The sequence below is a fragment of the Habropoda laboriosa genome, unplaced genomic scaffold (assembly GCF_001263275.1).
Source record: "Habropoda laboriosa isolate 0110345459 unplaced genomic scaffold, ASM126327v1 scaffold107, whole genome shotgun sequence".
In the NCBI taxonomy this organism is placed as follows: domain Eukaryota; kingdom Metazoa; phylum Arthropoda; class Insecta; order Hymenoptera; family Apidae; genus Habropoda; species Habropoda laboriosa.
Window position 1 is genome coordinate 67652 of NW_017100249.1, and position 27246 is coordinate 94897.

The window sequence follows — 27246 nt, forward strand, 5'->3', positions numbered from 1 at the left end:
TAGTTTTTCGAATGTATATTTAGGAGATTCGATTGATAAATGTGGCGTTTCAGGTGCGATTAATTTACACTACAATTTCTGTTATTTTCGGAAATTTGTGTTAGATCATGGATCTCGTGGTATATGCACGAGGATATTTCTGGAGTTTCTGAAGAAAGGTTTAATGTATTATTTAGTAGATTCTCACAGTCTCAGTAGCTTCCTTTAAAAAATTGATGGCAACGAAGGTATCGTAAGACGAGACGACTCTAAATATTATGTATAAAAATTTTATTTATACGAGGTATGCGAGGTTGGCGTTGAGATTGTATCAAAAAATCATTCCTTGAGGAATTCAATTCAATTTTTTCTACCTCTGCGATTTTTTAAGTGGAATTTGTTGAAGTACAGCTTCGATTTTTGGCAAAAATCAGTCCTAACATAACCCAACTTTTATTTTCCACAGAACATAGTAGTTTGACTTGGCTTTTGTGTGTTCTATTTTCTGCTTTTGAAACTGAGTTCATTAAAAAAGCGCGCTTTTCAAATGATTATAGAGACAAAGGACAATTCTGAGGTTGATCTAGAAGCAATTTCTTCTTACAATTCGATTTTCTTTACCTCCGCGATTTTTATTGAAAAGCAGACGCCTTTATTTCCCAGTCTCCATAATAATTTGTGTGACCTATTTTGCACTTCTGAAACCGAGGCATTCCTTCAAAAGACGCTTTTTTCAAATGATTGCAGAGACGAAGAAAAATTCGATCCAATATTTTTCTCCTGCGCAATTTTAAAAATGGATATAATTGAAGTGCACTTTCAATTTTTATCGAAAACCAGCCACGTTTATTTTTCATCGACCATAATAATTTAACTTCCTGCTGTTGAAACTGAAGAGTTCATTAAACAGAAACTCTGTCCAAATGATTACAAAGAAAAATTCTGAAACTGCCTACAGAGAGTATTTTCTCTGTCTACATTCTAAAGTGGACTATTTTAATTCGCAACAAAATTTTTCAACACTAATCCAGCAATTTTACCCGTAATTCCCATTCACCGAACGCTAAATAAAATCAAACTCCTCCCACACGCCAAGAAACAAGCTTCACGAAGGCGAACTAGTTTCCCCAAAACCGGTCCTACACCTGGCTAAAAAACGAGTACGAAATTTCCCAACAAATTTTCGGCCAGATCGAAAGCGTCGAGCAAAACGCGGTACTGCTGCTGTCGATTTCCACGTTCACCGTCGTCGAACTTTTCCTCTCTCGGCCTGGTGGAATTAAATCACGAATCGGCGCGCGGCGAACTGGAGGAACGATAGGTTAGAACAGAGAAAGTTGGAAGACCGGAAAAGAAATAGGCGGGATATAGGGGAGCCGGGTGTAGTAGGTTCGCCGCGGTAATGCTTGGCTGCGAACGATGCGAAAACTTGTACACCCTCGCCCGCCGCCGGGGGCTTTCCTTTGAATTTCAATGGTCGATCCTCGGAGAATCACAAACGCTCCCGCGAAGACTAAGTACCGCGACCGACGTTTTCATTTTCCCCGGAGGAGAAACCCGTCTGTTCAGCGGTGAATTTAAATCCTCCCGCCGCCCCCTCGACGTCCCTCTAGAAACGCCGCCGTCGCCGTCTTTTTATGCATAATTCTCTGAAGACGCATGAAAACTATATACCGTCGAGCGCAAAGGGAAGTTGGTCGAGAGTTTACAGGCGCGCGATTAAAACGTCTGTGGCACCCCGGGTCTCACCGGCACGAATTACCAAAGTAAATCACTTTTGACCTTATTACCCGCACATTTTCACAACCGGTGGAAAAACCGAGAGGGATTCTATCGTTGCCGGCGTTTATTCAATTCGAACGGTACCGCATTGAGGGACCAGTCGCATCGGTCCTTCTTTGCCTCTTTCTCAAAGTGTCTTTAACATTCGAACCTGGGTCTCTAATGAACCGCTGAACCCCCCCCGTAGTAATATAGCGCAGCCTCGATCGTTTTCAAGTCCATCGTTCGTATATACTTGAAATTACCGGCTGCGTCAGCTGTGATATTTTTATTAAAATCTGGGTACGGAATTTGTTGATTACTGTTTTAATTACTGTATTGACAGTAGTCCTTGGAATTGAGTAAATGTGAGCAACGATAGAATCTTCTCTCCTTTTCAGAAAATGTGTATATAATGATAATAATGTTTATTCAGCTTTAGAGGCAAGAATTAGAGTTGGTTTGCAAATACGTGCTATAGTTGGGAGCTATCTTGCTCGTTCGTCAATCACAGTCACTCTCCTGTTTATAAGTAATTTCTATCTGACTCTATATCTGACTAGGCTATTATAGTCTTTGGTAAATTCACTCATTGCAGTTTCCTTGGTTATCTTCTTTATTGTTGTCCTTATCTTTTCTTCTTTTTTTTTTGTAACATTTTGAAACAATCTGTAGTCTCTGCTGACGCTTTTATCGTTTACCACGTCTTCTGAATTGGGAAAATTTTCTATTTCCACAACTAAGTTTCCAAATTCATGTCTCCCCTCTTCGTCTTCCCAATCTTCAGAAAATGTGTGTATATAATAATTTTTATCAATCGAAGTACGATCCACTGGTTTCCATACACTTTGACCATCGCGAAAGAAGCTTACTTGCGCCATTATTTAAACAAATCCTGCATTCCTACGTTTCCCTTTCGTTCACAATTGAACGTGAAACAAACGTAAGCATTCCTTACAAAATTACTAAGATCCTGAAAAAAATGATTCACTCTGAAATTTCGAAAATTCGAAATTTCAAGCTTCAGAAACTTTTCCAACACCCTGTAGCTTCCAGAATCTGACTAAACATCATCCATGACTGATTCTGACTGAGAAAACGCTCAAATTCCTCCTATTTGCTCTCTGATACACGAAAACGAGATATCCCATCGCCCGAAGCTTACCTACAACCACATATCAACCACGAACACGCGAAGATATCTGAAAGATACCTGAAACGAGCACCATCAAAAGTCCATCAAACCCAACAGAGGTGTACAGTAAGATCGATAATATCCGATCGTCCTCCTTAATCATCGTACAAGCGCGACAAGGCGAAATTTGCCAAGGACCCAGGCGGCTCGAACATCGAACGGTCTTTATTCGCGGAATTGTCGAAGCGTTATCATGGGAACCGGTTCGTTAAAGCCGTCATTGTGTCATGGCCCCCCGTAGGTGGCTACATAAATCCGGGACTTATTGAGCCGCGTAGTTAAGTACAGGCGGTTAAAACAATTAGCTGCGCTCGACGCGGCTGCACTAGCCCCGGTGTAAACAGCCCTCAGCAGTAATTCTGTTATCGGCGCTTGGCGAGCATTCATAGGCTTAACGGGGCTTATTTCCCCTCTCTCTCTCTCTCTCTTCGCTCCACTTACTCCACCGTCTCTCTCTCTCTCTCTCTCTCTCTGTCCGGTCTATCTAACCCTTTCGCTTGCACCCCGTTCGACGCGTCTTGTCCGTCTCTGTTTGGCAACGTTAAATTAGTAGCCGCCGGTTTATCATAGCCGGAGGAGAGTGCATCAATTTGAATGGCAACGGCGATGAAGTTAGCTTTTGGCCACTTCGAGCTACCGGCTAAACTTCACGGCTGAAATGGATTTATAAATTCACGGTGATCCGCGGAAAATTGCGACAGGTAGAGAGAGAGAGAGAGGGCCCACTGTCGTGCACATTCGCTTTTCTCCCACTTTCACGATTGCACTGTCGTCGGTTCCGGTTGCAAGGGAAATAAAGGTTTTCAGCGGATGCTTGTGAAATTTTTCCGCGGTGATTCTGATAGGTAGGTGGATAGAGGGTATTGTGAATTGAAAGTTGTGGGAGAGTATGAAGGATCGAGTGATTTGAGAGATTTAAGTATTATTGAAGTTAAGTTAGGAGAGTTATTTAGTAGTTGTGTCACGTGGGTCACCGGTGACCCAGGTTGAACTTTGCGTTCAGATTGTTTCGATAATTTGATCGTGAAATGTTTTGTAATTATCATGTACAGTGGGTCATCGATGACCCACGCAGCGTAACGACGCATTTTCAATTTTTTAGATAACATACTCCTACTGAAAAGTATCATATGTGATAAATAAGATACCATGGGTCATAAATGACCCACTCAACGTAATGATGAGTTTTCAATTCGCTAAATAACGCACTGCTATTAAAAAATACCATATGTAACAAATAGGATACCATGGGTCATAAATGACCCACTGATAAATTTCCAATTCGCTAGATAACCTATTGCTATTGGAAAAACACGATACGATGGGTCATGAATGAGCCATGAGACCTAAATAAAAATGCCCTAATTTCTAAAAATTAGCCTGCAGAAGAATCGCTCTAAACAAAAGGACGTCATGCTCATTCGCTAACGAATTATGCCAGTTATTTCCCGGACGTTAGATTTCGCAAAACGACAGTATCGCCAGCTCATAGAAATCATTTCACACGACATCCTGTCGTCGTTTTTTTTTTTTTCCTTCTTTCCTGCGAGATTATCTAAACAACATTCGTTACCGATTTCTGCGTACAGATACTTGGTACTATTATTTCATCCTGTGCGCTTTTCATTTGGAAACACACTCACGACGAGGAGGGGGGTATAATTACTACCGGAATTCGTTTCACGTTATCACGGGGAAATTGAAAGCTATCATTCACGATCCTGCCGATCGAACTGAAAGAGGGATACGATTATGGATCGTTAAAGGCGTTATGCAATTTCGCGCACGATTGTCTATACGAATACGTTCATACGCGGGCAAACAACCATATTCACGATGTTAACTCCTATGTACACGTGTGTTATCTGATAGCTGGACACTTTAGATAACAACACACGGTTACAACGGTTTGAACGGTCGAAACGTGTGGGATACTTTCACGGTACAGAATGAAGAAGTTGTAACGCTGTAACAGTTTTTGCTACCCTATTCTTATCGTCGTTTCCTTAGAATTGATTGGACTATTTTATCCGTACAATTGAGATTAATTGACGAAATTATAATCCGTATAGTTTAAAAAGCAAATAGAAGATTGGTCGATGAAATTTTGTTAGAAGAAATTACGGTGAAACTTGTTACTGTGATCTGCAACCTGGAAATTCGCAAAGCCATATTTTTCTACCGCAAATGACTTGAATAAATGTGTTTAAGTTCGCATAAACTCGAGTATTTTTCAATTAAAAATTACACGAATTAAAATATGGATATACTAATACACATGCAGTTGCATGCTTGAATACGCGTGAATTAGAAATCTCTAATATTCGTGTATACAGGGTGTCCCAGAAATCACAGTGCAACCAAGAAGACAGTGATTCCTTTTAAAGAAAATTAACTAAAATTGCAACAGTCTATACAGAGATCTGTTAATTCAAGACCTACTTGATGAATTTTTAAAATTATTTTTCTGAAAAACGAAGCCTCCTGTGCGAAAACTTTATCTTAAAATTTGGACTAATTCTTTTATATACATAGAATCACCCGTTGCTGAAACTCTCTGCGTACACAGCTATTAAAACGCATAATTTACCCCTACATTAAGAACACAGGTTTTCAATCCCCTAGTACAAACGTTCCACGTGGCCCCTTAAACACGTGTTCAGAAACATAACCTCAAAAATCAATCGAAGCACGGTAAGATACAAACGCGAGGAGAAGGACGTCGACAGGAAGATACGGAGTATTCAAACGAAATCAGCGTGGTGAATTTAGAAACTGCATACTTCGCGAACGACAAAAACGGTGACAGAATTAAAAGTGGAGTGTTTCACGACGGCGATGCTTGCTAAAAGCTCCAGCGAATTTAGAAAATTCGGGACATCGTGGTAACGGCGAAAATGAGGAGGGGAGGGGCTGAATCCGCGGAAAGAGCTTAAAAATCGCGAAAATTAAAAGTCCACGATAAAAGGTTCGCCCCGGCGTATTCGAATGTGGAGCAGTAAAACGAAACGCACCGCCGTAAAATATTTTTATCGCTGTCTAGCTGCCGTGGCCATTTTCATCAGCGGGACGTTTTCAACGGATACGCGTCCGCAGATTAGAGAGCTTCGACTCGTTTTTTTTTTTTTTTTATCATCGAATCTATTGTTAACGTAAAAATGTATAATAATACGCGCCGACCGTAGAATTGATTTTACGACCGACGGGCCGGTTTTCCCTCCTATTTCTCCGTTCAGCCGTTCTTCTGCTCTCTCTTTTTTTCTTTTTTTCTTCTCGTTTCACTTCTAACGACACAGAGAATAGACGAGAAGTGCAACGAGATACGAACGGAGCTTCTTAGCGGAGACGTCACGAAGGTACACCGGGAAAAGGGAATGGCGATAACAGTAGATGAGGACTCGTTTCCGCACCGCCTGGCCATTATAACGAGATCATGCACAGGGTGTCTGTTTTTAACCGCGGACAGCGCGTTGATGAATTTCACGTCGTGAAGGGAGATCCTCCTTTTTATTTTAGAAATAGGAATCGGTAAATTTCAAGGGAATTATTTTGAATGTCGCAGATCTGATTTTTCGACACTGTGAGAGAAGTAATTTAGCATTTCTTTGAAAATTATTTAAGATTCGTCGATTTTATTTTCTGCTTTGCGTTCAGATTGTATCGATAATTTGATCGTGAAATGTTCTGTAATTATCATGTATAGTGGGTCATCGATGACCCACCCAGCGTAACGATGCATTTTCAATTTTTTAGATAACATACTCCTACTGAAAAATAACATATGTGATAAATAAGATACCATGGGTCATTTTTGGGAGTGAATCGGTACGCGGAGGAATTGTGAGATGGAATGAATAGGAAGTGAGAGAAAAGTGCCCAAAGTTGGAAAAATGACTGAAATTACTTGCAAAATGCCTAAAAATGGCTAAAAATATAAAAAATATTTTATATAAAATATTGAAAGAAAAATATTGAATCGCTCAGAGGCCCCAAAAATAAACTATCAGCTGTGCAAAAAAATTAGAGTCGTCGCATTCAAATGTCTCCTCAGAATAAATCTTCGTCCAGCTTTAAATACTGCATCTTTAATTACATTAATTGACGTCAAGCATTACCTTAATCACTCCTTATTAATATTCCTCGTTCAACTTTACAAAACGGAAACAGTGTTGAAAATTACATTCAAAAGTTCTACCTCAAGTATTGCATTCCACACTTTTCCCAATATACTTAACCCGCAGTGTCTACCGTACTAAAAAAGAAAAGCAACTAAACATAAATTACCCGAAATTTGCAAGAAGATACACGAAACTGTGTCGCGATCTATCGCAAACTTTCCGCGATATTTGACTTTTCCTCACGGGGTCGAAAGAAGTGGGTATAAGGTTGAAATGACGCGGAAGTTAAGGCGTGATTATCCTTTCGTTCGAAATGATAGAGTTTGCAGGATTCACTGTTGAAGATAACTGGGAGTTTTTCAAAACCCGACGAAGCGTGCCATTCAATATTCATGCATGGATAAGGAAAGCCCTGACTACGCGATTCCTGGGAGCTTTTGCGATCCCACGGGCACCCCTCTCTACCGTTTCGCGAGTACGAAATACGTTCACGGATCATCGGTTCGATTTTTCACGGAAATATTACCCCGTAACCTAGCTTCGTTGCCGTTCCAAAACTTTTCCCCTCCGATTTTTCAAGGTTCGCCATTCTTTTTTGCGGCACTTCGGTATTCTCAGATGTCGTTCGATCGCACAAAGGTAGAGGGAACCCGGGGAAATGTTTGATAAATTGTGTTATCGAAACTTTTCTCAACTACTTCGCCTTCTACATGTAAATGTGAAAAGTCGGTGTTACTGTAATGGAATCAAGTGTACTGGTTGTCGCTTTGCACACGGTGTGGTTGTAATATGTAAGGGGTTTCAGTTTAAATAGTGCTTCGTCCGATAATTAAAAAAAAAACTATATTTATTCCGTCGTTGACTACGCGGCTCAATTTACCCACCTGCAATCCTTACAATTCTTACAGTTCTTATGTTTCTGCCCGCAGTGCTCCTAACGCGTCCTTATATGCGGGCCTTGACGCCCCTCTCTTGCCTTCCGGAAACCGTGGCGAAAGTTGGGTCCTTACCTGACCCAGCCCTTAGCGCGTGGGGGAGTCAGGCGTTGAGACCGGACTCCTCCGCAGACCGAGAGGTCTGCGGGTCATAAACCAGCCCGAGTCCCTACCTTCACTCAACCATATTCTTACAAACAGGAAAATTAATGCGTTTATCTCGTACTCTTGACCCTTTCGTGACCAGTGGGAGGCGTGTGTTGTGCTTGAGTGCACGGATAAAAATTGATTTGAGTTTAGTGTACATTGCAGATGTGGCAATTGGTAGATAAATAAGGAAGAAAATAATTTGGTCTCGATAAAGGATAATAGAGAGAAATAACTTGGTCTCGAAAAGAAATAATAAAAAAATAATTCGGTTTTAAAAAGAAGTAATGAAAGAAAGTAATTTAGTCTTGGAAAAGAATAATAGAGAAAAATAATTCGGTCTCGTAAAAGGTTAAGAAACGAAGAATTATTTAACGTTAATTATGGTTGCTTTTTAATTATACTAAAAGAACTTTCAATCTGAATATTGAACTGCTCACAGTAGGTAAATCTTGTTGCTCTTCTAAGTCACTGTATACATATTATAATTATTGGAGCAAATGCAACAGGTTGCAATTTTCTGTATGAATAAAATTCAAATATAAACTCATTGAGCAGTGATTTATTTTTTGCATGTTTGTAGCTTTGAGTAGAGAACGTTTTTTAAGAATAAAAATTGCAAATAATAATAATAATATGTTAAAATACCAGAAGCAGACTATTTTAACACAAAATTCAAAAGGTATATGTACCGCTTAAAGGGTTAAATATTTACGTCCCATAATGTGCAAAATCTTCAATAAAAATTTAAAAAAACATTTACTGTGAAAACTATCAAACTTTTCCTAAGAGAGAAAACAAGATAACACAGATTCTACAGTTGAATATTTATATCCGATAATATGCAAAATCATCGATAAAAATTTGAAAGAAATAAGAAAAATTAATTCGCGAATTAACCCCTTAACCTATGATTACTTTTCTGACTACGCATGTAAGCGTCAGCCATTTAATGTTTTAGTACTGTACCAGGTAACAAAAGCTAATCTGTTACAGATTAATTGCATTTAGGAATTCTTAATCTTACAAGTTAAAACTAAAGCTAGGACTGCAATTAATTTTTCTTACTAATTTAACTATTTTTGTCGCATCTTCACCAAAATCTCTACCACGAGTCTGACACGTTGTTGTAGGTTAAAGGGTTAATACCGCGAAAACTACCAAACTTTTCCTAAGAGAGAAAACAAGATAACACAGATTCTACAGTTGAATATTTATATCCGATAATATGCAAAATCATCGATAAAAATTTGAAAGAAATAAGAAAAATTAATTCGCGAATTAACCCCTTAACCTATGATTACTTTTCTGACTACGCATGTAAGCGTCAGCCATTTAATGTTTTAGTACTGTATCAGGTAACATTCCACGGTTAAATATTTATGTCCCACAATATGCAAGAACATTAATAAAAATTTAAAGAAAAATTGAAAATAAAATAAAATTAAAAAGAACATTTACTGCGAACTCTATCAAACTTTTCCTAAGATAGTAAACAAGATAACACAGATTCCACGGTTAAATATCTATGTCCCACAATATGCAAGAACATAAATAAAAATTTAAAGAAAAACCAGAAAAGAAAATTAAATTAAAGAGAATTAATTTAAAAAGGACATTTACCGCGAACTCTACCAAACTTTTCCTAAGACAGTAGACAAGATAAGGCGGATTCCACAGGTCCTAAAGATTTGTCAAACCGAAATTGCTATCGTACTTTACAAAGAGGACTTCCGCGAGAGTTCTGCACGTGATGTCGGTAAAACAGAAAATAAAAAGAAGACGACAGTGCAGACGATGGTTTAAAATTGAACGATTCGCGTTGCCCATCGAAGAGCCCGAGCACGCAGACGCGGAAGGGTGCAAGAGGTAAGCGCAATTTTAGAATCGTTCGTGCGTTAAAGGATATAGTGACGTAGAGAGTAAAGGCACAATACTCGCAGGAGTCTAACCGACGATAATACTTAGCTACTCACCCTCCTCTCCCCCCTTCTCCTCCCTGCGCCAATTCTGGCTTGATTCCTCTGGGTCTCGATATCCGTTGAAATCGGGGATTCGTCTCGGGAATAACCGAGAAATTCCATGCTGAAACTTCCACCTCTGTTCACGATACTTGAACGTTATTTTAGTCGACTTGAGAGATCTCCACCGGATGTCAATCAGTCCATTTCTTAACCAGTTCAACGTGAGCCTGGAAACATTTTCCGTGTAAATAATTACAAGTGTTGAAGATCATTTTTAACGTGCTTATTTATTCGTGTGAATATTAATTTTCTATTGGGCACGTTTTTGTTTGAATTTTTTAGCAAATAAAATGTATATTTGATGTGTGACTAATAAAATTGAATAGTGTAGAGTAAAATGAATTTTTAGATTGCAATGAAGTTTAATAGAAAAATAATGTACCAAGGTCTAATTGCTTCTATTTGTACAAGTAAGACAGAAGGTAAAGAAGAAATTCGTTCCAAAACTATTTTATGATAAGTACTACGTTTATTTTCTTCTATTATGCACATTTTGTTTAAATTTCTTAGTAAATAAAATGTATATACGATACGTGATAGAATTAAATTAATTAGAGTAAAATAAATGAGTCTTTTAATAAAAAAAGAGTGTAGGAAGTTCAAATTGATTTTATTTGTAAAATTAAGAAAGAAGGTAAAGAAGAAATTCGTTCAAAAGCTATTTATGATAATTACTTCATTTGTCGTATTCTATTGTGTACATTTTGTTTAAATCTTTTAGTAAGCAAAATTGACGTTTAGTACATAACTAATAGAATTGAACGGATTAGAATGAAACGAGTTATTTATTAACAAATAATTATTTTTGTTTTACCTACAGTAACTTATTACACTGCGGTAATAAAAAATTTGAATTTCTGGTGGTGATAAATAGAACTATCTAAAATTATAGTTAACCAGTTTGGCCTCTAGATGGCACAGTTAAGAAAAAGAAAAAAGAAATTCATTCAATAGCTATTTTATAATAATTCAAATAATTCGGATGACTTTAACACTTTCTTAATACTTCTACTTAATTATATTATTGTTATTTATAAATCTATTATATGCAGATAAGGAGAAACTTTATGTTTCTTAATAAAGGAAAGAATCTGAACGACAAGAAGCACTCTTTAAAAAGAAAGATTTCAAAAGTAATATTATAAAGATCACATTGTACGAAAATAGCAAGCTTAAAAATAGTTTTAAATACATTCAGTAGAACAGGAAGAATCGACACTACGAAATAGTATTCAGGAAGTAGCTACTTCCTTATCAACGAAATAAATCGTTTGCGTGGGGCAGAGATTTCTCGTCCTGCGCCATTATCTTTTTTCTTCCTTTACAACTATTTAACTGTCGATATCCCGGAAACGTTGATGATTATTGAACCTCTATGAAACGGTTTTCGATTTTAATTCATCTAAATCTGTTCGACGGACGTTTAATTAAATCCGCAGGAAAAGAAAATCGATACTATACGCCATATCGTTGCGTAATCGAAGAATTAACGATCAAAACCACAAAATTTCCAATTACTAAATTCGATTTATTATTTTATTTGTTAACTTCGAACTTTATAAGAAAGTCCCATAGAACAATTGCTGTGTATGGAATGTGCATGCTTTTTGTCGTACAGATAAAACTTTTAACGAAATTAATCTAATTCTATTTCGAAATAACGATTTAATTTCTGATATTCTCGTTGGCATAGAGGGACGAAAAAAACGACGAAATCCCTGCCTACGTGTTTTCAGAAAAAAGGTCTACCAAAAGGTGGTAATATATGTTTTATACTGAAAAATTTAATTCTTGCACTTACCAAAAGACTTTTTCAAGCTCGTCACTAAGAATTTCTTTTAAAACTATTAATTTTAAAACAAATAAAGTTGGAACACACTACACTCGTGTAAAAGATTTCCCGCCCGGATGAAACTGAAGACTCCTGGCGGAGAAATTGAAAACTGATTAAATGTGCGTAGTTTCTATTGGTCGAATTTGAATCGCAGTAAAAAGCGGTTGTTGCATGCCCAACGTGTAATGTCAACGGCTTCATGGCGCGATACTACGCGTGTGTGCTGGATTTTTAATGGATCTTTGCATAAGTTTGTAATAGAAATGTCTTACGTATGTCGTATCAGTGAACTTGTAACTAAAATTCCAACGAATTGACATTTGTTAGAGTATAAATATTGTGAGATCGAAATAGTTGACGAAAAGTTGGCGTGAACCTGTAGCGTAGTTTTTATACATGACAAAACATTGTAATTTCGTTTGAAGAAGATTAACGCTGAATCGAAGATGACTACTTCGTTGTCGTTGCTGGCAAGCCACGATGAAGTGGTACGATGTACAGATGTACTCGTAACTGGAGCTTGTGAAGAAGGTTTGAACTTAATGTATTATGTACTTTCTACGATGCTTTACTTATTTACGCATTTACTTCTTAATACTGTGAAAAATATATTCGAAGGATGCACATGCAATTTTTTTTGAATTTTTGTGTTATATGTTGTATGTCTTATGTTTCATTTATTATAGAGTAATGATACTTATTTACAAGTTCATGTAATAAAGAAAACACAATTTTATTTCATTTCTGTAATGTAAATTGAGTGTAATTTGATGTAAATAGTGCACTGAGTGAAATCATTATAAATACATATAAAACAGCTGTACCTTTATCCTCTGGTATAACATGTATCTTATGTTGTATCTTATGTAGAATTTTTACAATTTGCTATAAATCAAGAGGAAATGAGGCAAAAATGGTTAGGATCTATACAAGAGTGTCAACGGCTTCATTCAGCTTTAGAAAAAGCCCACCAAGAGGCAGCTGATTTGGATAGGAAGTTAAGTCATGCTAGAAGACTTTTAGATGAGGAGAAAAGAAGAAGAAGAACTGCTGAAGAGCAGAGAAATTCACTGGTAGATGTTTTGCTTCATTCTAAGCAGTTTCAAACTGATTAACATTGTATTTTCATTATTTATATTTATTTAGGAGAGACAAATTGCTATGGCCAGAGATCTTTTATTTAATGATGGTGGAAGAAATTTAAATGATGAGACCCGTGAAAAGTTACAATTTTTAAATAATACTACATTAAATGGTCGTCACAGTAACATACATATTAAAGACTTACATCAAAATGACAAGTAAGTTTCTTTCTGTAAAGAAAAATAATCTGTTATTATTTGAAAAAGCATTAATTAATCATTATTTTAGATTAAATACAATAGCGGAGCTGGACTCCACTGGCTCAATCTTAAGTGATTTAAGTTGCTTTTCAAAGTCAGAAGATGATTTAGATGCTAGTATAATCATTCAGCAAAATCAAAAGAAACGCGAATGGAAAGAACACAGACCCAGTGGTGAATATTCTGCAAAAAAACGTCGCAGTATTGCACAAAAAGTTGCAGAATTAAATACATCTGATAGAATAGTAGCTACAACTACAGTAGTAATGCCTAAAGAAGGCAGTATCACTGCATCTTCTGTAATTGAAGCTATACCTAGAGATGAGAATACAGACCCACAGGGTCCATTACATAGCTCACGCAAAAGGCGTAAAAGTGGTGATCGCAGTAAGACGAAATTGACTCCTGTTAATACAAATGAAATACACACAGACACTGCTGTGAGTTATTTTACGCATAATGGAATATTTTTCATATTTATGTTACTATCTTAATGTCAAAATTATATTACAGCCTTCTGCACCAAAAGCAGATATTCTTACATCAGGATCAGATTCTGAAGGTGTTTTTAAACCTAGTCCAAATATAGGTGGATATACTTTGAATACGAAATCTGCTAGAGGTCATAGTTTTATAGCAAAAACAGTAATTAAACCAGAAGTTTGTACACCTTGTGATAAGAGGTAAATAAAAGTATTCATATGAAAATGTAATGGTACTCATAAATAGCTTAAATACATATATATAAAAATAATATTTCAGGATTCGTTTTGGAAAAGTAGCTTTAAAATGTAGGGACTGTAGAGCTACAGCTCATACAGAATGTAAAGATTTAGTACCATTACCATGTGTGCCTACCGGAAATACACCTACGTTACGTGGAATATCAGTAAGTGCTTTGAACATCTGAAATTTTTATTTGTAATAGAAAAATCATTACATATTATTCTTAGGGAACAATAGCAGATTATACACCTATGATCCCACCCATGGTTCCATCATTGGTTGTTCATTGTATCAATGAAGTAGAATTAAGAGGGATGAGTGAACAAAGGCAGAGGAGCTCCTAATCTTTCAGATGTTGATATAGCTACTATATGCTCTACTCTTAAAGATTTCCTTAGGTATATTAATTAAAACATGTTGTTAATATAAATGAAACAATTTCTTTATTCTTTTCTATTTCTAGATTATTACGAGAACCGCTAATTACTGTGGGATTATGGGCGGATTTTGTTCGTGCCACCACTATTACTGATAAACAAGATGCTGATGCTGCTTTATATCAAGCAATCTCAGAATTACCTCAGCCTAACAGAGATACACTTGCTTTCCTAATTTTGCATTTACAAAGAGTATCAAGTAGTCCGGAATGTAAAATGCCAATAAGTAATTTAGCTAAAGTTTTCGGGCCTACATTGGTGGGTTATAGTAGTCAAGACCCATCACCTACTTCTCTTCTTTCCGAAACGAAAAATCAAGTCGCTGTAAGTATTGCAGCGAAAAGATTAAGGTATTAACACTTCATAAAATTTGAATTTTGTGTAGATAGTTGAAAACTTACTGAAAATTCCTTCGGATTATTGGGCAAATTTCGTTAATCCTGAGAGCCTACATAACATCGGTAGCCATAAAACTGGAGAATTAAGACATACACCATCCACGGAATCTTTACTTAAACGTAGTACTTCCCGCGGCTTTTTTAATACTCCACTCGCTTCTAGGTTTGTACTTTATTACCACTCTTAATTTAAAATTAATTATTACATATGCTCATGTTTAATTATGTTTTGTTACAGTCGGACATTTTTGCGAAGAAATAAAAGATATTTTGCGACTCCTCCCTCTAGAGCAGGTTTCTAACAAGAGTGGGTATGTACGCATACTTTACTATGTACGCTTACGTTAAGGTACAAATAATTCCTAAATAATTAGCGACTGTCTGAAAGTACTTGTTCCGATCTATATTCTGTCTAAAATTTTGTAATATTTTCATTAAAATATATTTTTGTATAATTTATGGCACAGAGTAATATTAGAATATTAGAAGTACAATGTTAGAGAAAAGTGTGTGTTAATAACGTTAATATAATCTCAATGTTTTTTTAAATTGAGACTAAAGTATAATAATATAAAATAAAAATGACATCACATGTTACATGTGTAAAATTATGTAAATGCGATATTGTGTTGCTTTAAAAAATATGTGGTTAAAGAAAGACACGGTTTATTTTACTTCAATATAATTTCATTTTCTTTTTTAGTAATTGTATAAATACACATATTAGTAACAAAAATTATAAATTTATTATTACTAGTTTCGTAAAAACAACAGATGCCTTATGCAAACTAAGTAAACATGAAATATATATTACAAACATTGCTTTTGAGTTCATTTACATCGTCTCTTTTAAGCGTCAGAAAATATCTTTAATTTTGTACATACTTTCGTTATCGTAATAATAATCGTATCACAAGTACATGTTACATTTAAAATGATTTCTTAACCGTTTAAACGAGGTACTCACATTAATCATGGCGAAACTAAAATTCTAAAATGTTATAAGTAAAATGTAAGCTTATAAAATAATATCTACGTCATATTTTTCATTCGTCGCCTTAGGTAGCTTTCGTATACGATTTTTCTTTTATTTCCCAACAAGATTCCCAGAATTGCTTCAACCTATTGTCCCCATTCGAACAAAAATGTCTAAAATCTTGAATAAGCTTCTTTTGAAATAATTCATCGCCAGCCAATGTAGACGACGATTTCCATTTTCGACTAAGCATATGATTCCATGACCAAAGAAATCCAATCTAGATAGGAAAAAATTGTTTCTCAACTGTTTCTTTTCAATATAAGTCATACACACTTACCCTCTTATCCTTATTATAATCGTCTTTATTCTTTCCACTAACGTGTCTCGTAATATATGCTTCATGGGGACTGGGTTGATCAGAATGAATTGGATATCCTTTTTGTCCTGTATTCCGTCTTACAACATTAGTAGCAGTTCGGGGACGCGATCTCGTACTTGCAGTAGATGGAATCAGTATAAACGCATTGCCTGTCATATGAACATACTGATGATCGTTTTCGGTACTTTCTATTAAACAAGGAACAAAGCCAAATCTTTGTACAATTGCTTCTTGAAAGAGAAAAAGTCTTTGTGCGTAAGTTTCTTCACGAAATTCTGTAATTGATATATGTTAATTAACGTATTTGATGTTCAATAACATTGACATTCGTATTAACATCGATGACAAACCTTCAAAAAGGTGTCGTTTGTTTGTCATAAGACACTCTGCATTTAATGGTATAAAAATAGGTCCCCTTAAAGGATCGCTTTTTAAAGTGAACGGTAGTGCTAGTAGATCACTGGGAATAGGAACCATTTGAATTCCGCACATTTGAGCCTTACGTTGCCACACAAATATCTTTCCAAAATGAAATCCTCATATAGTAATAATGTTTCAAAATTTAGCTTTGAAATGCCGTGAAAATGTACTTACAAGATCAGCAACTATACTACCAGATGATGCTACCCACTGAACTACAAGTTCATAAGAGTGATCCACCTTGTATATAGATTGATATCTTAAATGACCCCATTCAATTCTGTCGCTTCTGTTATTTATATCTATATCTAAATGAGTATGTTTATATGGCGGGACTAGAAAATAAAATATAAGTAATGTAAATCTATGTTGTGTAATTTTTCGTGGACTTTTGTATAAATAAAGGTGTAAGAAAATATTCAAATTCACAGTATTGGGAATGCAATGTTTACATTACCTTGCCATTCTCTATCATCCGTGGTATCCTCTACGTCTAGATCATCTTTAAGAAACGGCGGTACATTTGATTCGTCCACAGCGTCGGTGCTAGGTATAGTCATCGGAGATGACATAGGCAGAAATGATCCTGGAGAAGTGGGTTCACACCAGCCTTTTGGTGCTTTTGTTTCAACCTCTACCCATTCATTTTCGAAGCTTTGTAAATCACCCAGAGGTGAAAAATACTCTCCAGCTTCAGGGAGGAAAAAGATACAAGAAGTAAATAGCTCATTTATGTGTGTCATGCATGAAAAATATTTCCACTAACCTCTTTGATTTTCTTTATCTTGTACTACATGGTATAAATAAAATCCTAGAATGAACGGTTTAGAAAAATCGCCAGATGCGTGGCATATTAATTTGTCTTGTATCATGCCCTAGGTGAAAGTATTTTATTAAGATATGACCAATAAATTTTCTGCAAATCAAAAAGTAATTCTTACATTCATGATACTGATAGCATTCTCCACTGTTACTCCTCCTTCTATGTGGTCGTTTAACCATTGCACTGCATCTGCACTGACAAATGTTTGACTCGGGAGAGACGGATGTTGTGTAAGGAATCCTACACCGTTCTGCGGGTGTTTCATTGCCTCCAGAATTTCATTGTTCGACGCGGTGTTCTTTAACTTTGTCAATTCCATATTTGTACTGTCGACGAAGTTTAAACGTTAATGTTAGTATAGTATTCATGTAATTAATTTAATTGAATATTTACATTTATTTTACCTATCTTCATTGGAGTCAAAATGATCTTGTTGTTGCTCAAGCGAGAGGGGTAGCACAGCTTCGCTCGCTGGCGAGATTCGACCTCTGTCCATCACTTTGGAACCTGATCTAACAAAGATAAGAAAGCCAATAATCACGTAATGCTTTTATTATGAAAATGATGCATGGCAAAAAAAAAAAACAGCGATTGAAAAATTAAGCAATGTCTAAAATTGCAATGTGAAAAGCAACAAAATTTATTTGCATATGCACAATACTGTTTTGCATTTCTTTCAAACAAAAATAGAATAGAATATCTTCAATCAATATGTGTGTACATATAATTTTGTAAATATAAAAATGTATAATTTGATGGGTATTAATATGTACATACATATTTTGCCGTTAATAGCAAATATTTAAATTTATATAGTTAAATTGAAGAAATTTAAAAGAGTAAAACCAACCTGTTTGGCACGTGGCGAGGAGTGTCGAGGCACGTGCGGGCAGTCGCAGCGGTATTCACTACATGCCTCTCCTGTACAGAGAACCCCGTCACTCCCTCACTCACTACCAATATTTTCTACTGTACAGAGCATTTGTACAAAAACGATAGTTATATCGTTGAAAATTCATTGTAACATTCCTCCAGTAGATACGAAATTAAATGGTACAAATGCTTTGTACATCATCTTTACTAAATGATGAAAAGAAAGATGAAAGCAGCTGAAAAGTATAGAATGGGCAGTATGTACAAAGATTTTTCTCAAACATTTACAAGTACTGTTCCCTTTTCGATTCTGATCACACCCTTTCCAGAAATAGAACGCATTAGAGGTACCTCAATATTCATCACCAGAGTAAAAGCATGTAATATTTGTAAGCAAATCGCACAATATCAATTTAGTGATTTGGGATTTCTAGACTGACCTCCTTCTCAATGGCACGTAATAATTGTTGTACAAGATATACACATAAATAGTTGCTATTATTCCCTTCCTTTTTTTCTTTTTTTTTTCTTTTTTTTTTATGAAACATGCAAATGCGCAATTTATTAGAAATCATGTGCAATGTATTTCTGTTAAAATGCATACTTGTGAAAAATGTATGCTCATAAAACTAAAACTGCATAATTGTTCGTTTGAACATTCATCTCTCTATATGCAATTAATTTAATTCCAATACTTAGTAATTCATAGCATATAAATGATACAAACTAGCACTACAGGTATAATGTATACCTAGCGAGAAATCAACGACTCCTTTCAGAGTGGATTTATACTTCCTGTAAATACACATAAAAATAATTTAATCTTCAATTCTTTAACGGTGTTTTAGTCGTGTTGCATATTTTTTTTTAAACTTTATATCTACAATTAAAAGCAGTTCTATTTAGTAATTGAACATACATAGTACAAAAACAAGCAAAATGAAAACCATTAAACATCAAACTTCGATGGGTCTGCACCATCGTGAAATGAATAGGCTGCAAGCTATACCATTACATTTGCCAAAGCAACAATGCCGAAATCATCAATCTAAGCTTGTTCAAACCTTGGTCTCGGTTTCTCTGGTAGACGATTGCTTCCGAGTCGCTCCCTGAAGGGAGAGCTGCCGACTAGACTGGTCTGAAAAGCATGATGAAGAGTATGGGTAACTGTAAATGTATGAATAAGCTCATGATCATGAAGAAGTATATCTCTGGTTTGTTTAACTGTAATGATATTTGTTAACATCGTATCCGGAGAGCATTATTACATCGATGAAAAGAAAAAAGGATAAATAAAACGTCGGCGTTCTGCATTACACACAAGCTTGCTAAAATTATGTGCGCATTCAAAGGCAGATATCAAGCATGGTTACATTCATTGTGTAATACGTTGTGTAAGCTGTCTAAATGTTTAAACTTCTCATTAAGATCTAACATTACTAAAGAGTCTAGATAAATAAACAAGTATATAAAGATTTACAAAAAAAAAACAAAAATTTCATGGGTGTTCTTCATTGTCAGAAAAGGCAAAATATATTGAGATTAATGGATAAACATGATAATGATTTCATTGACACCTGGATCGGCAAATTGAGGCTACAGGATGCGAGGATATACCTGGTTAGTGAGGACAATCAGGCTCGTGCTGTGCCTGCGTCTGATCAAGTGAGAGGCAGGATCTCTCTGGGAAACACCACCTAGAGTTGAAGGGTTCTGAAACATATCATGCTAAATACCCCTCTCCTAACATTCCACTGATCTTTGTTTATCTACAATTACATGTACACTTTCATGTAACTGTGTAATTTCAGCATTGGCAACCCGCTAGCTATAGTACTGGTTCAGAGATTTTATTTGAAAATAATTAGTTTGTATGTAATAATAATATATTATCGTATTCAAGTATGTTATAGCCTTTATAAGTGATTTATAGAGTGCCAAGGAAGCTTGTGAAAAAAATCGTGCTCTTCGTTTAAACTTAGATTAACCCTTATGTTATTGCTTGTTATATCCTACATACGAAATACACCATTTAGGAACACGCTAGATATTAAAGTGGCACTGCACCAAAAATCTGGCAAAACGAAAACTGCGAAACAAATAAAAAATTACAACTTTTGATACAAAAGAAAATAATAAATTTTCAAAAATAATGGAAGCACTAAAATAAATTGCGTTGCTTAGGCATTGTACATCAGGCATGCGACATTCAATTCTAGGGTGCAATAATACAGCATAATATAGTACAAAATAAATCGTTAAATTAAAAACGTTTAATGGTTGGGTTTGGAAAGAAAAAGTAATATCGAAGCATCTTTTATGGAATTGTACCCGAAATCTTTCTCAACATTTTTGACCTATTTAAGAAGTCTATTTTTTTTTTTTTCATCTTTTATCAGTTCCTATGGATTGAAAAATCAACTTGTTTTATTTTATAAAATTGCTATTAAAATATTACCCAATTTTTGTTCGGATTCGGACGTCGAATTTTATTCGGCCATAGCTCGATGAATCGTAAAAATCCATCCAAGAGGGAAATTTGCTCGGAAGTGGTTAGGGGTGTATATATATCGCATCTTGATGAACCTTCTAAAAATTTTCGAGTCACCGAATAATGTAAAGGAAGTAAGAAAACACGAAACCTCCAATATTTAAGTGCCTAAAAAGTTTTAGACAGTTTTAAAAAGGTTAAACAAAATAATGAATATTGAATTTGATTACATAATGCAAATGTTACCTCTACTAAAGCGAAATCTGTATGACCCCTAGTACAAATATAATGATCTAAGTAATTCCAGTTATAATTCTCAAGTTTCTCCGTTGTAAAAGATACCCACGATACTTCGTACGTATCGTGGTGTGGTGCGTGAAATCGATACAGATAATGAATATTGAATGGAGGATAAGGATGCCTGTAAGAATACGTTTAAATATTTTTTTCTTCATTTCTGATTATTTTATAAGGCATTTTCTCACCTTGGCCGATATCTTGTTACCGTTATACAATTATCGAATAAAGATATTTTATGAAATATTCTACCGATACTCAGCAAATACTCCTCTTTGGGTTCTGATTCTGTTTGTCGACCGCGCATTACAGAACTTATTGCTGGAACAGCATTACTACCGGGCGTAATGTTTTGATTTTTGTTAGTTTGCGGCAGGATAATTAATTGAAAACCCTTAATAAAAAAAAATTAATGGACATAGTAATTGTGTGAAAGAAGACGTAATCGAAATGGAAATAAATTTAATATAGTACCTGTGCTAATCGTTGCGATACAAGTTCCTTGAACACTTCTGCAGTTGTTAAAGGTTTTTTATATATTGCTCGTTGTTGAGCAAAATCTGTATTAACATCATCAGGTAAAAGATTGTAATCTGACACTACATAATCGTTTTGTAGGCTTCTTTTGTCTGGGAAATAGTCTGTTGTAATAGGCAAACATGCTGGGATAGTCAATGATTTCCAATCAACACCTAAAAAATAAGACGTAAAATATACATGAAAAATACAGTTTGCATGTTAGATTACTAAAAATAAAGAATAAATGATCTATTTAATATATAATGTTAATATCATGACTATAAGTACTAACTCTAAGTATTTATAGCAGTTAATACAAAAATACATAGATGTAGTATACAGAAGGAATTTTCGCAAAATTATTGTATAATGCAAGTATATATTAAATACTTTATGCACCCCAACCAAAGATAGTGATTACATTAGTGTCACAATGTAAGTGTTACCAGTATATGAAATCCAAGATGATCATGACTAAATACTAAAGCATGCAATGTAAGATGTATTATTTTCAATGTACTTTTATGAATTTTCAAAATTGCTTTTTGTGAAGCATAATAAACCAACTTGGTAAAAATAATAATAGATAAGATATATGCATACCTATGAATAATTGGCATAAATTATAATGCGAAAAACTTACGAAAAAAGGAAAATGTGTCGATAATTTACATAGTACTAGTTACTATACGTTAGTCGTAAATTCTACCAGATATTACATCTATTTACCATTAATAATATAAAAAAATGTGACTAAAGCGAGATAAAGTGGAAGAAGTATGAAGCAGATGAGAGAATGTTTGAAGAATTTGTGAACCACAAATGGTAAATCACAGTATATATGGAATCCATTAACAAGAAATTAGAATTTTGAACAGTGCAAACATTTTGTGAAATAAGTAGAAATAAAAGATAACGAAAAATTTTATGTAGGTGTATAAATAATTGTAATAATAATAAATATTCTGTAGATTATTACCTACAGAAATTATTTTGGAATTAGAATTACTCGTTTGCAACAGAGAACATACATGCATAGAAGAATCATAAAAACTAGAGCTACGAAGAACAAAAGTTACTACAAATTTAATGCCCTAAAAATAAAAGTGTACCATAACCGAATCAACCCCCAATAACGTATGGCGCTAACCTATGATTGCTGTTTAATGTGACATCATAGTTGTACATCACACACGCGTCAATACGTCCAGCGTTGCATCCCAATAAGACGTACCATTGCATGGAAATAAATGTAATAATATTATTCATATAAATGATCGATGAATCTCAAAAATAAATATGAATATGTCCAAGAATGAAAATACTTCTTATGCATGATGATTGTGTGATTGTGTACCAAACTTTTATTCATTTCTACTTGGAAAACAATATTTTCTCCTTGCATATATATATACTATTTTCATTCTTTAAGGAATAATGTTTGAAGACACATTTATTAATCCTTCTTGGTATTAATTATGAATAAAAAGTTTTTCATATGAATGTATGCATTGAATAATTTATAAAATTACACCTACATTTTACTTATGCTTTTACTGTTCTCCTAAAATTGCCAAGAAGCATTATATTTCTGCAATTAGTTGTCCAATATTTTGTACCATAAAAATTGTTGCATAATTCTTTCTTCAAACTGTAAACTCATGTTGTAATAATTTGTGAATAATAATGTGGCTAATATTGTTATTTGGATATGTTATAAAATATTATTTGCCAGTAGTTATATGGTATATTTATGGTATAAATTACTTTATCAGAATGTATGCAAACCTGTTGTAAGTGCTGGTGTCCATTCCTGTTCACCAGTAGCACCCCATAATAATGTTAAAGACTTATTCCCTGTAGAAGAGACTGGATTTCCACCCTTATCACCACTTGATAGTAAGAGATTTAATCTCTGGGGTTTATTTTTGGTATCTATGAAAAATATAGTTACAATGCTATGTTATAATAATACACAGCTTACATATTTTACATGAAATACTAACGATCATGGAACAGATTTGAATTAGAGATGTCATTGTGTTCCATGGGAGACACACTTATAGTGGAAGTAGCATCAGATTGTGATTCTGAACACATTCGTGCTGGAACAGCTTGATAATGATGTTGCTGTATAAGTACACCTGTTGGTCCTGTAATGTTAATAAAATTTCATTAAACAATTATATAATTTTTTACTTTATTAGTAATTACCTTTAGGAAAAATATGCGTCCATCTTCGTCTGTTACTAGTAAGTTTAATTGTAACGTGAGATGGATCAAAAGGATTAATAAGTGCTCTACTGGGTCTAATACTTGCAGGTTGAGATATTGTATTTGTTGGGCTTCCAGCACTACCAACAACCGGCCTAAACGGGGGTGATATTTCTGAATCTGTTAAATCACTTTTTACCGATGTTCTTGATTCTATGTAGCATATGATTACTCATTATTATTGTCCAAAGTCTTATTTTATATATAATTCATAGAAACACTTTAAATACATGCCATTAACTTCTCCATTAGATTCATTACTAGCAACATCATCTGTTCTAGAAGGTATTGAGATTGCTGCACTTCTTGTTGTAGCTGGAGGAGAATGAGATTCAGGTGGTGGATGGTGAATATCAGGATCTGACATTTTTCTTTTCAAAAATTTTAGTATGTGTGCATTATTATGTGTTTCCATACTTGCAACACTTGTCTTTTTGGTCCTTGTTGTAACTCGTTGCAAACTGCTTGTGTAGAATTTTAAGTTAGAACTCTCGATTTTAAAACTTTAACAACAAAATTAGTATTGAATTTACCTTGAAGTATGAACAGAAGGTAACTGAAAGACTTGTGCATCATATGCATCATAGTCAAATAATGTATTATGTAAACATTCTCTTGCATCTTCTTGTAAAAGTTTATTTTTACATTGCAATTTTCCATTTTCTATTGGTTGTTTTGACACCCTTTGAGGAAGTTTTATGCGAGGTATAAATGTTGAATAAGGAATTTTTTTATTTGTTGAATAAAAACTAAGATTAATCCAATGTGGCATACTGTAGTCATCAGGTGCATTAACAGATGTGTCTTTATTGTGAAACTAAAATTATGTTGCAAATATCATCATGCATGTATGTTATTATTAATTACTGTTTAATATTTTCAGCATAAATACCTTTAACAGAGGAACTGCATGTAATGGCTGTTCTCCAACACATACCAAATCACTACCAACTCCATTATCAATAATTCTTTGTTTTGTGACATTTGTTAACTCTCTGTCAACTTCAAAGACACCTACACCTGGTGTAATTACTACTGATAATTGACCAGTTCTATCAAAACTACGGTCCAGATAATGTTTTTCAAACACTGCAAGGAAATTAAATTAAGAAAAATACTTTACACTATATTTAATTGCATATATCTAATTATTACCATTTAAAGACATATTTAAAACTTCTAAAAAATTTCCTTGTGCAGCTGTTGAATTAACTGCTTTTGGAATAATAACACCTGGTTTTTGATGATACTCTAATACAATTTTTTGATAATCTGTGAATAGTTTACGTAATTGTACTAATACATTACTCCAATCTTCAAATCTTTCATTTTGAACTACCACCCTGTAGAAATCTTCATAAAACCTTCCTCTATAGTCATGTTGTAAACATTCACGCATATGATTTGGAAATTCTTCTAGACTATTAGCATTATAGAATGTTCTTGAGAATAAAACTATTGTTACTTCATGGTTACTGCCATTTTTTTTCCATTTTTGAAATAAGTCAGCTAGAAATCCATTAACTGCTTTTTCAAAATATAGGTCACCATGAATATCGAAATCCCACATTTCTGAACTCATTTGAATAAAAAGATACACCATACTTGTTGAAGAACGAAACACAACCTAAAAGGCATATCTTTGAGAAACAATTTTATACATATTTTGTTTCATTGTATTCAAAATTTGAACCTTAGTATCATTTGTTATAACACCACAAGCAACTCTATCACCTTGCGACCACATTTCATACACTTGACATCTTATACTGCCTCCACAGAATTCAATCTTTTTGTTCATATATACACATGTATTAACCTGATGAAAATTTATAAAAAAAAAATATACAAATTGATAATATCAAAATACTTAAGCATATATCTAGAAACAAGTAAAATATTGTACCAAGCTATTTTTTAGACGCCACATTTCACTACGACCCAAATATTGATCTTTAAAAGTAAGTTCCACAGAATCCAAAGCTACATCATCTGGATTAACAACATTCATATAGACATCTCCAAATGTTCTTAGCTGAAACATTGTTGCTACATTGTTCTCCACACTAATTGTTTCACGTCCTTGTAAATCTTCTTTAAAGGATGTGACCTGAAGAAGTAGTCGACTAAATTCAACCTCTGGATGATAAATTTCAACAACATCTCCAGTTTTTATACTAGGATGATCTTTTGGATTAATTATTAAATCTTCTTCACTAAAGGTTTTTTGGTGGACTATTAACTTATACAGCTTCATTTTTAACCCATTACTCCTTTGATAATAAATTTAACTGTAATATATGATTCAAATACATTCTATATTATACAATATGTATATAGATCATTTTTTGCATGTATAGTTTCATGAATTATAGAAATTTACATGCATTAAAATGAAACTGAAATAAATAACTTACTATGTTTACCCAGTACAAAATATTTCTTCAAAATATCCAGAATAAGTATTGCTTTTCAAATATGACATCTGCATATACTGTTAACAAAATATTATTACTCTCTGCTGATATCATATAAAATCTATTCACATTGCTATAATTTATTTAAATCTTAAAGGATAAGAAAAATTAGCACTATACACAGGGGATAGAAATTAATATCAAACTCAACATCCATATTTTCAGTATTCTTTATTCTTTAGAATCTTGGTAACGCGCATTTGCTTCATAGAAGAATGTTACTAGCCATCAGCTTTTCTCATACGATCGATATCATTTGGTTGATATATCAATCGCGTGTACTTACTTACTTTAACACGTTAGATATAAAACCGGTAAAATCGTATTACAAATAAAATAATGCGCTTTTTACTAACAAAAACTTAAGATGTGAGAAAAGAAATAAAATTTCAAAAGTCTAAAAATAATTTAGAATACTTAATATTAGATTATAAAAATCAAATCTATCGCATAAATTTTAAATAACGTTTTATTAAATTATACATGCCACAATATTTTAATATCGGGTAAACTTATCTTATTATTAAGACAGTACAAATATTGCGTTTTGTATTGCTTACGTTCCATAATATCATATTTAAAATAGATTCAAATATAGCTGGTGTTTTTTATTAAAAAGAATTTAAACATTTCATATATCATAATGATATTAATATTATTGCGACTGTTTTTTGTGGCTATTATTTGTATTTTATGGCTATTATAAGATTTATAAATATATGTATAACTAGATAATGCAGTAGACTAAACATAGCCATTTAGCCATTTAGGGAAAGGGTCCATATAGCTATTTATCTTTATCTATGCAGCCATTTAT

The 27246-nt window shown here is 34.2% G+C and overlaps 2 protein-coding genes across 2 annotated transcripts; one reads left to right on the forward strand and one right to left on the reverse strand.

The window, feature by feature from the left end:
- Positions 1-12439: 12439 nt before the first annotated feature.
- On the forward strand, positions 12440-15199 carry LOC108572182 (rac GTPase-activating protein 1-like). The gene is given in 11 exon segments (XM_017934382.1): positions 12440-12524; positions 12864-13066; positions 13140-13294; positions 13365-13776; positions 13850-14019; positions 14099-14225; positions 14290-14386; positions 14388-14460; positions 14526-14823; positions 14885-15060; positions 15136-15199. Coding segments are annotated over 11 exon segments (1860 nt in total).
- Positions 15200-15955: 756 nt separating this feature from the next.
- Positions 15956-26209, reverse strand: LOC108572153 (DEP domain-containing protein 5). Its single transcript, XM_017934349.1, has 24 exons — positions 25859-26209; positions 25646-25771; positions 25108-25579; positions 24845-25041; positions 24486-24769; positions 24187-24416; positions 23893-24105; positions 23685-23831; positions 23467-23613; positions 22829-22837; positions 21634-21851; positions 21348-21553; positions 21109-21283; positions 20830-21030; positions 19989-20084; positions 19436-19509; positions 17903-18010; positions 17617-17824; positions 17442-17550; positions 17133-17366; positions 16850-17010; positions 16606-16774; positions 16214-16530; positions 15956-16153 (listed from the first exon to the last, which is right to left on the reverse strand). Exons 1-24 carry the CDS (start codon positions 26207-26209, stop codon positions 15956-15958), a joined length of 4650 nt encoding a protein of 1549 aa, XP_017789838.1.
- Between the last annotated feature and the right edge of the window lie 1037 nt (positions 26210-27246).

Excerpts from the sequence above, each read along its gene's own strand:
- LOC108572153 (XM_017934349.1), bottom strand. The coding sequence starts at position 26,209 with ATGAAGCTGTATAAGTTAATAGTCCACCAAAAAACCTTTAGTGAAGAA. Across the intron at positions 23,614-23,684 it reads TTCAAATCTGTTCCATGATC|ATACCAAAAATAAACCCCAG; the intron begins GTTAGTATTTCA and ends TATTTTTCATAG. Across the intron at positions 21,031-21,108 it reads CAGATTTCGCTTTAGTAGAG|GCACTTAAATATTGGAGGTT; the intron begins GTAACATTTGCA and ends AAAACTTTTTAG.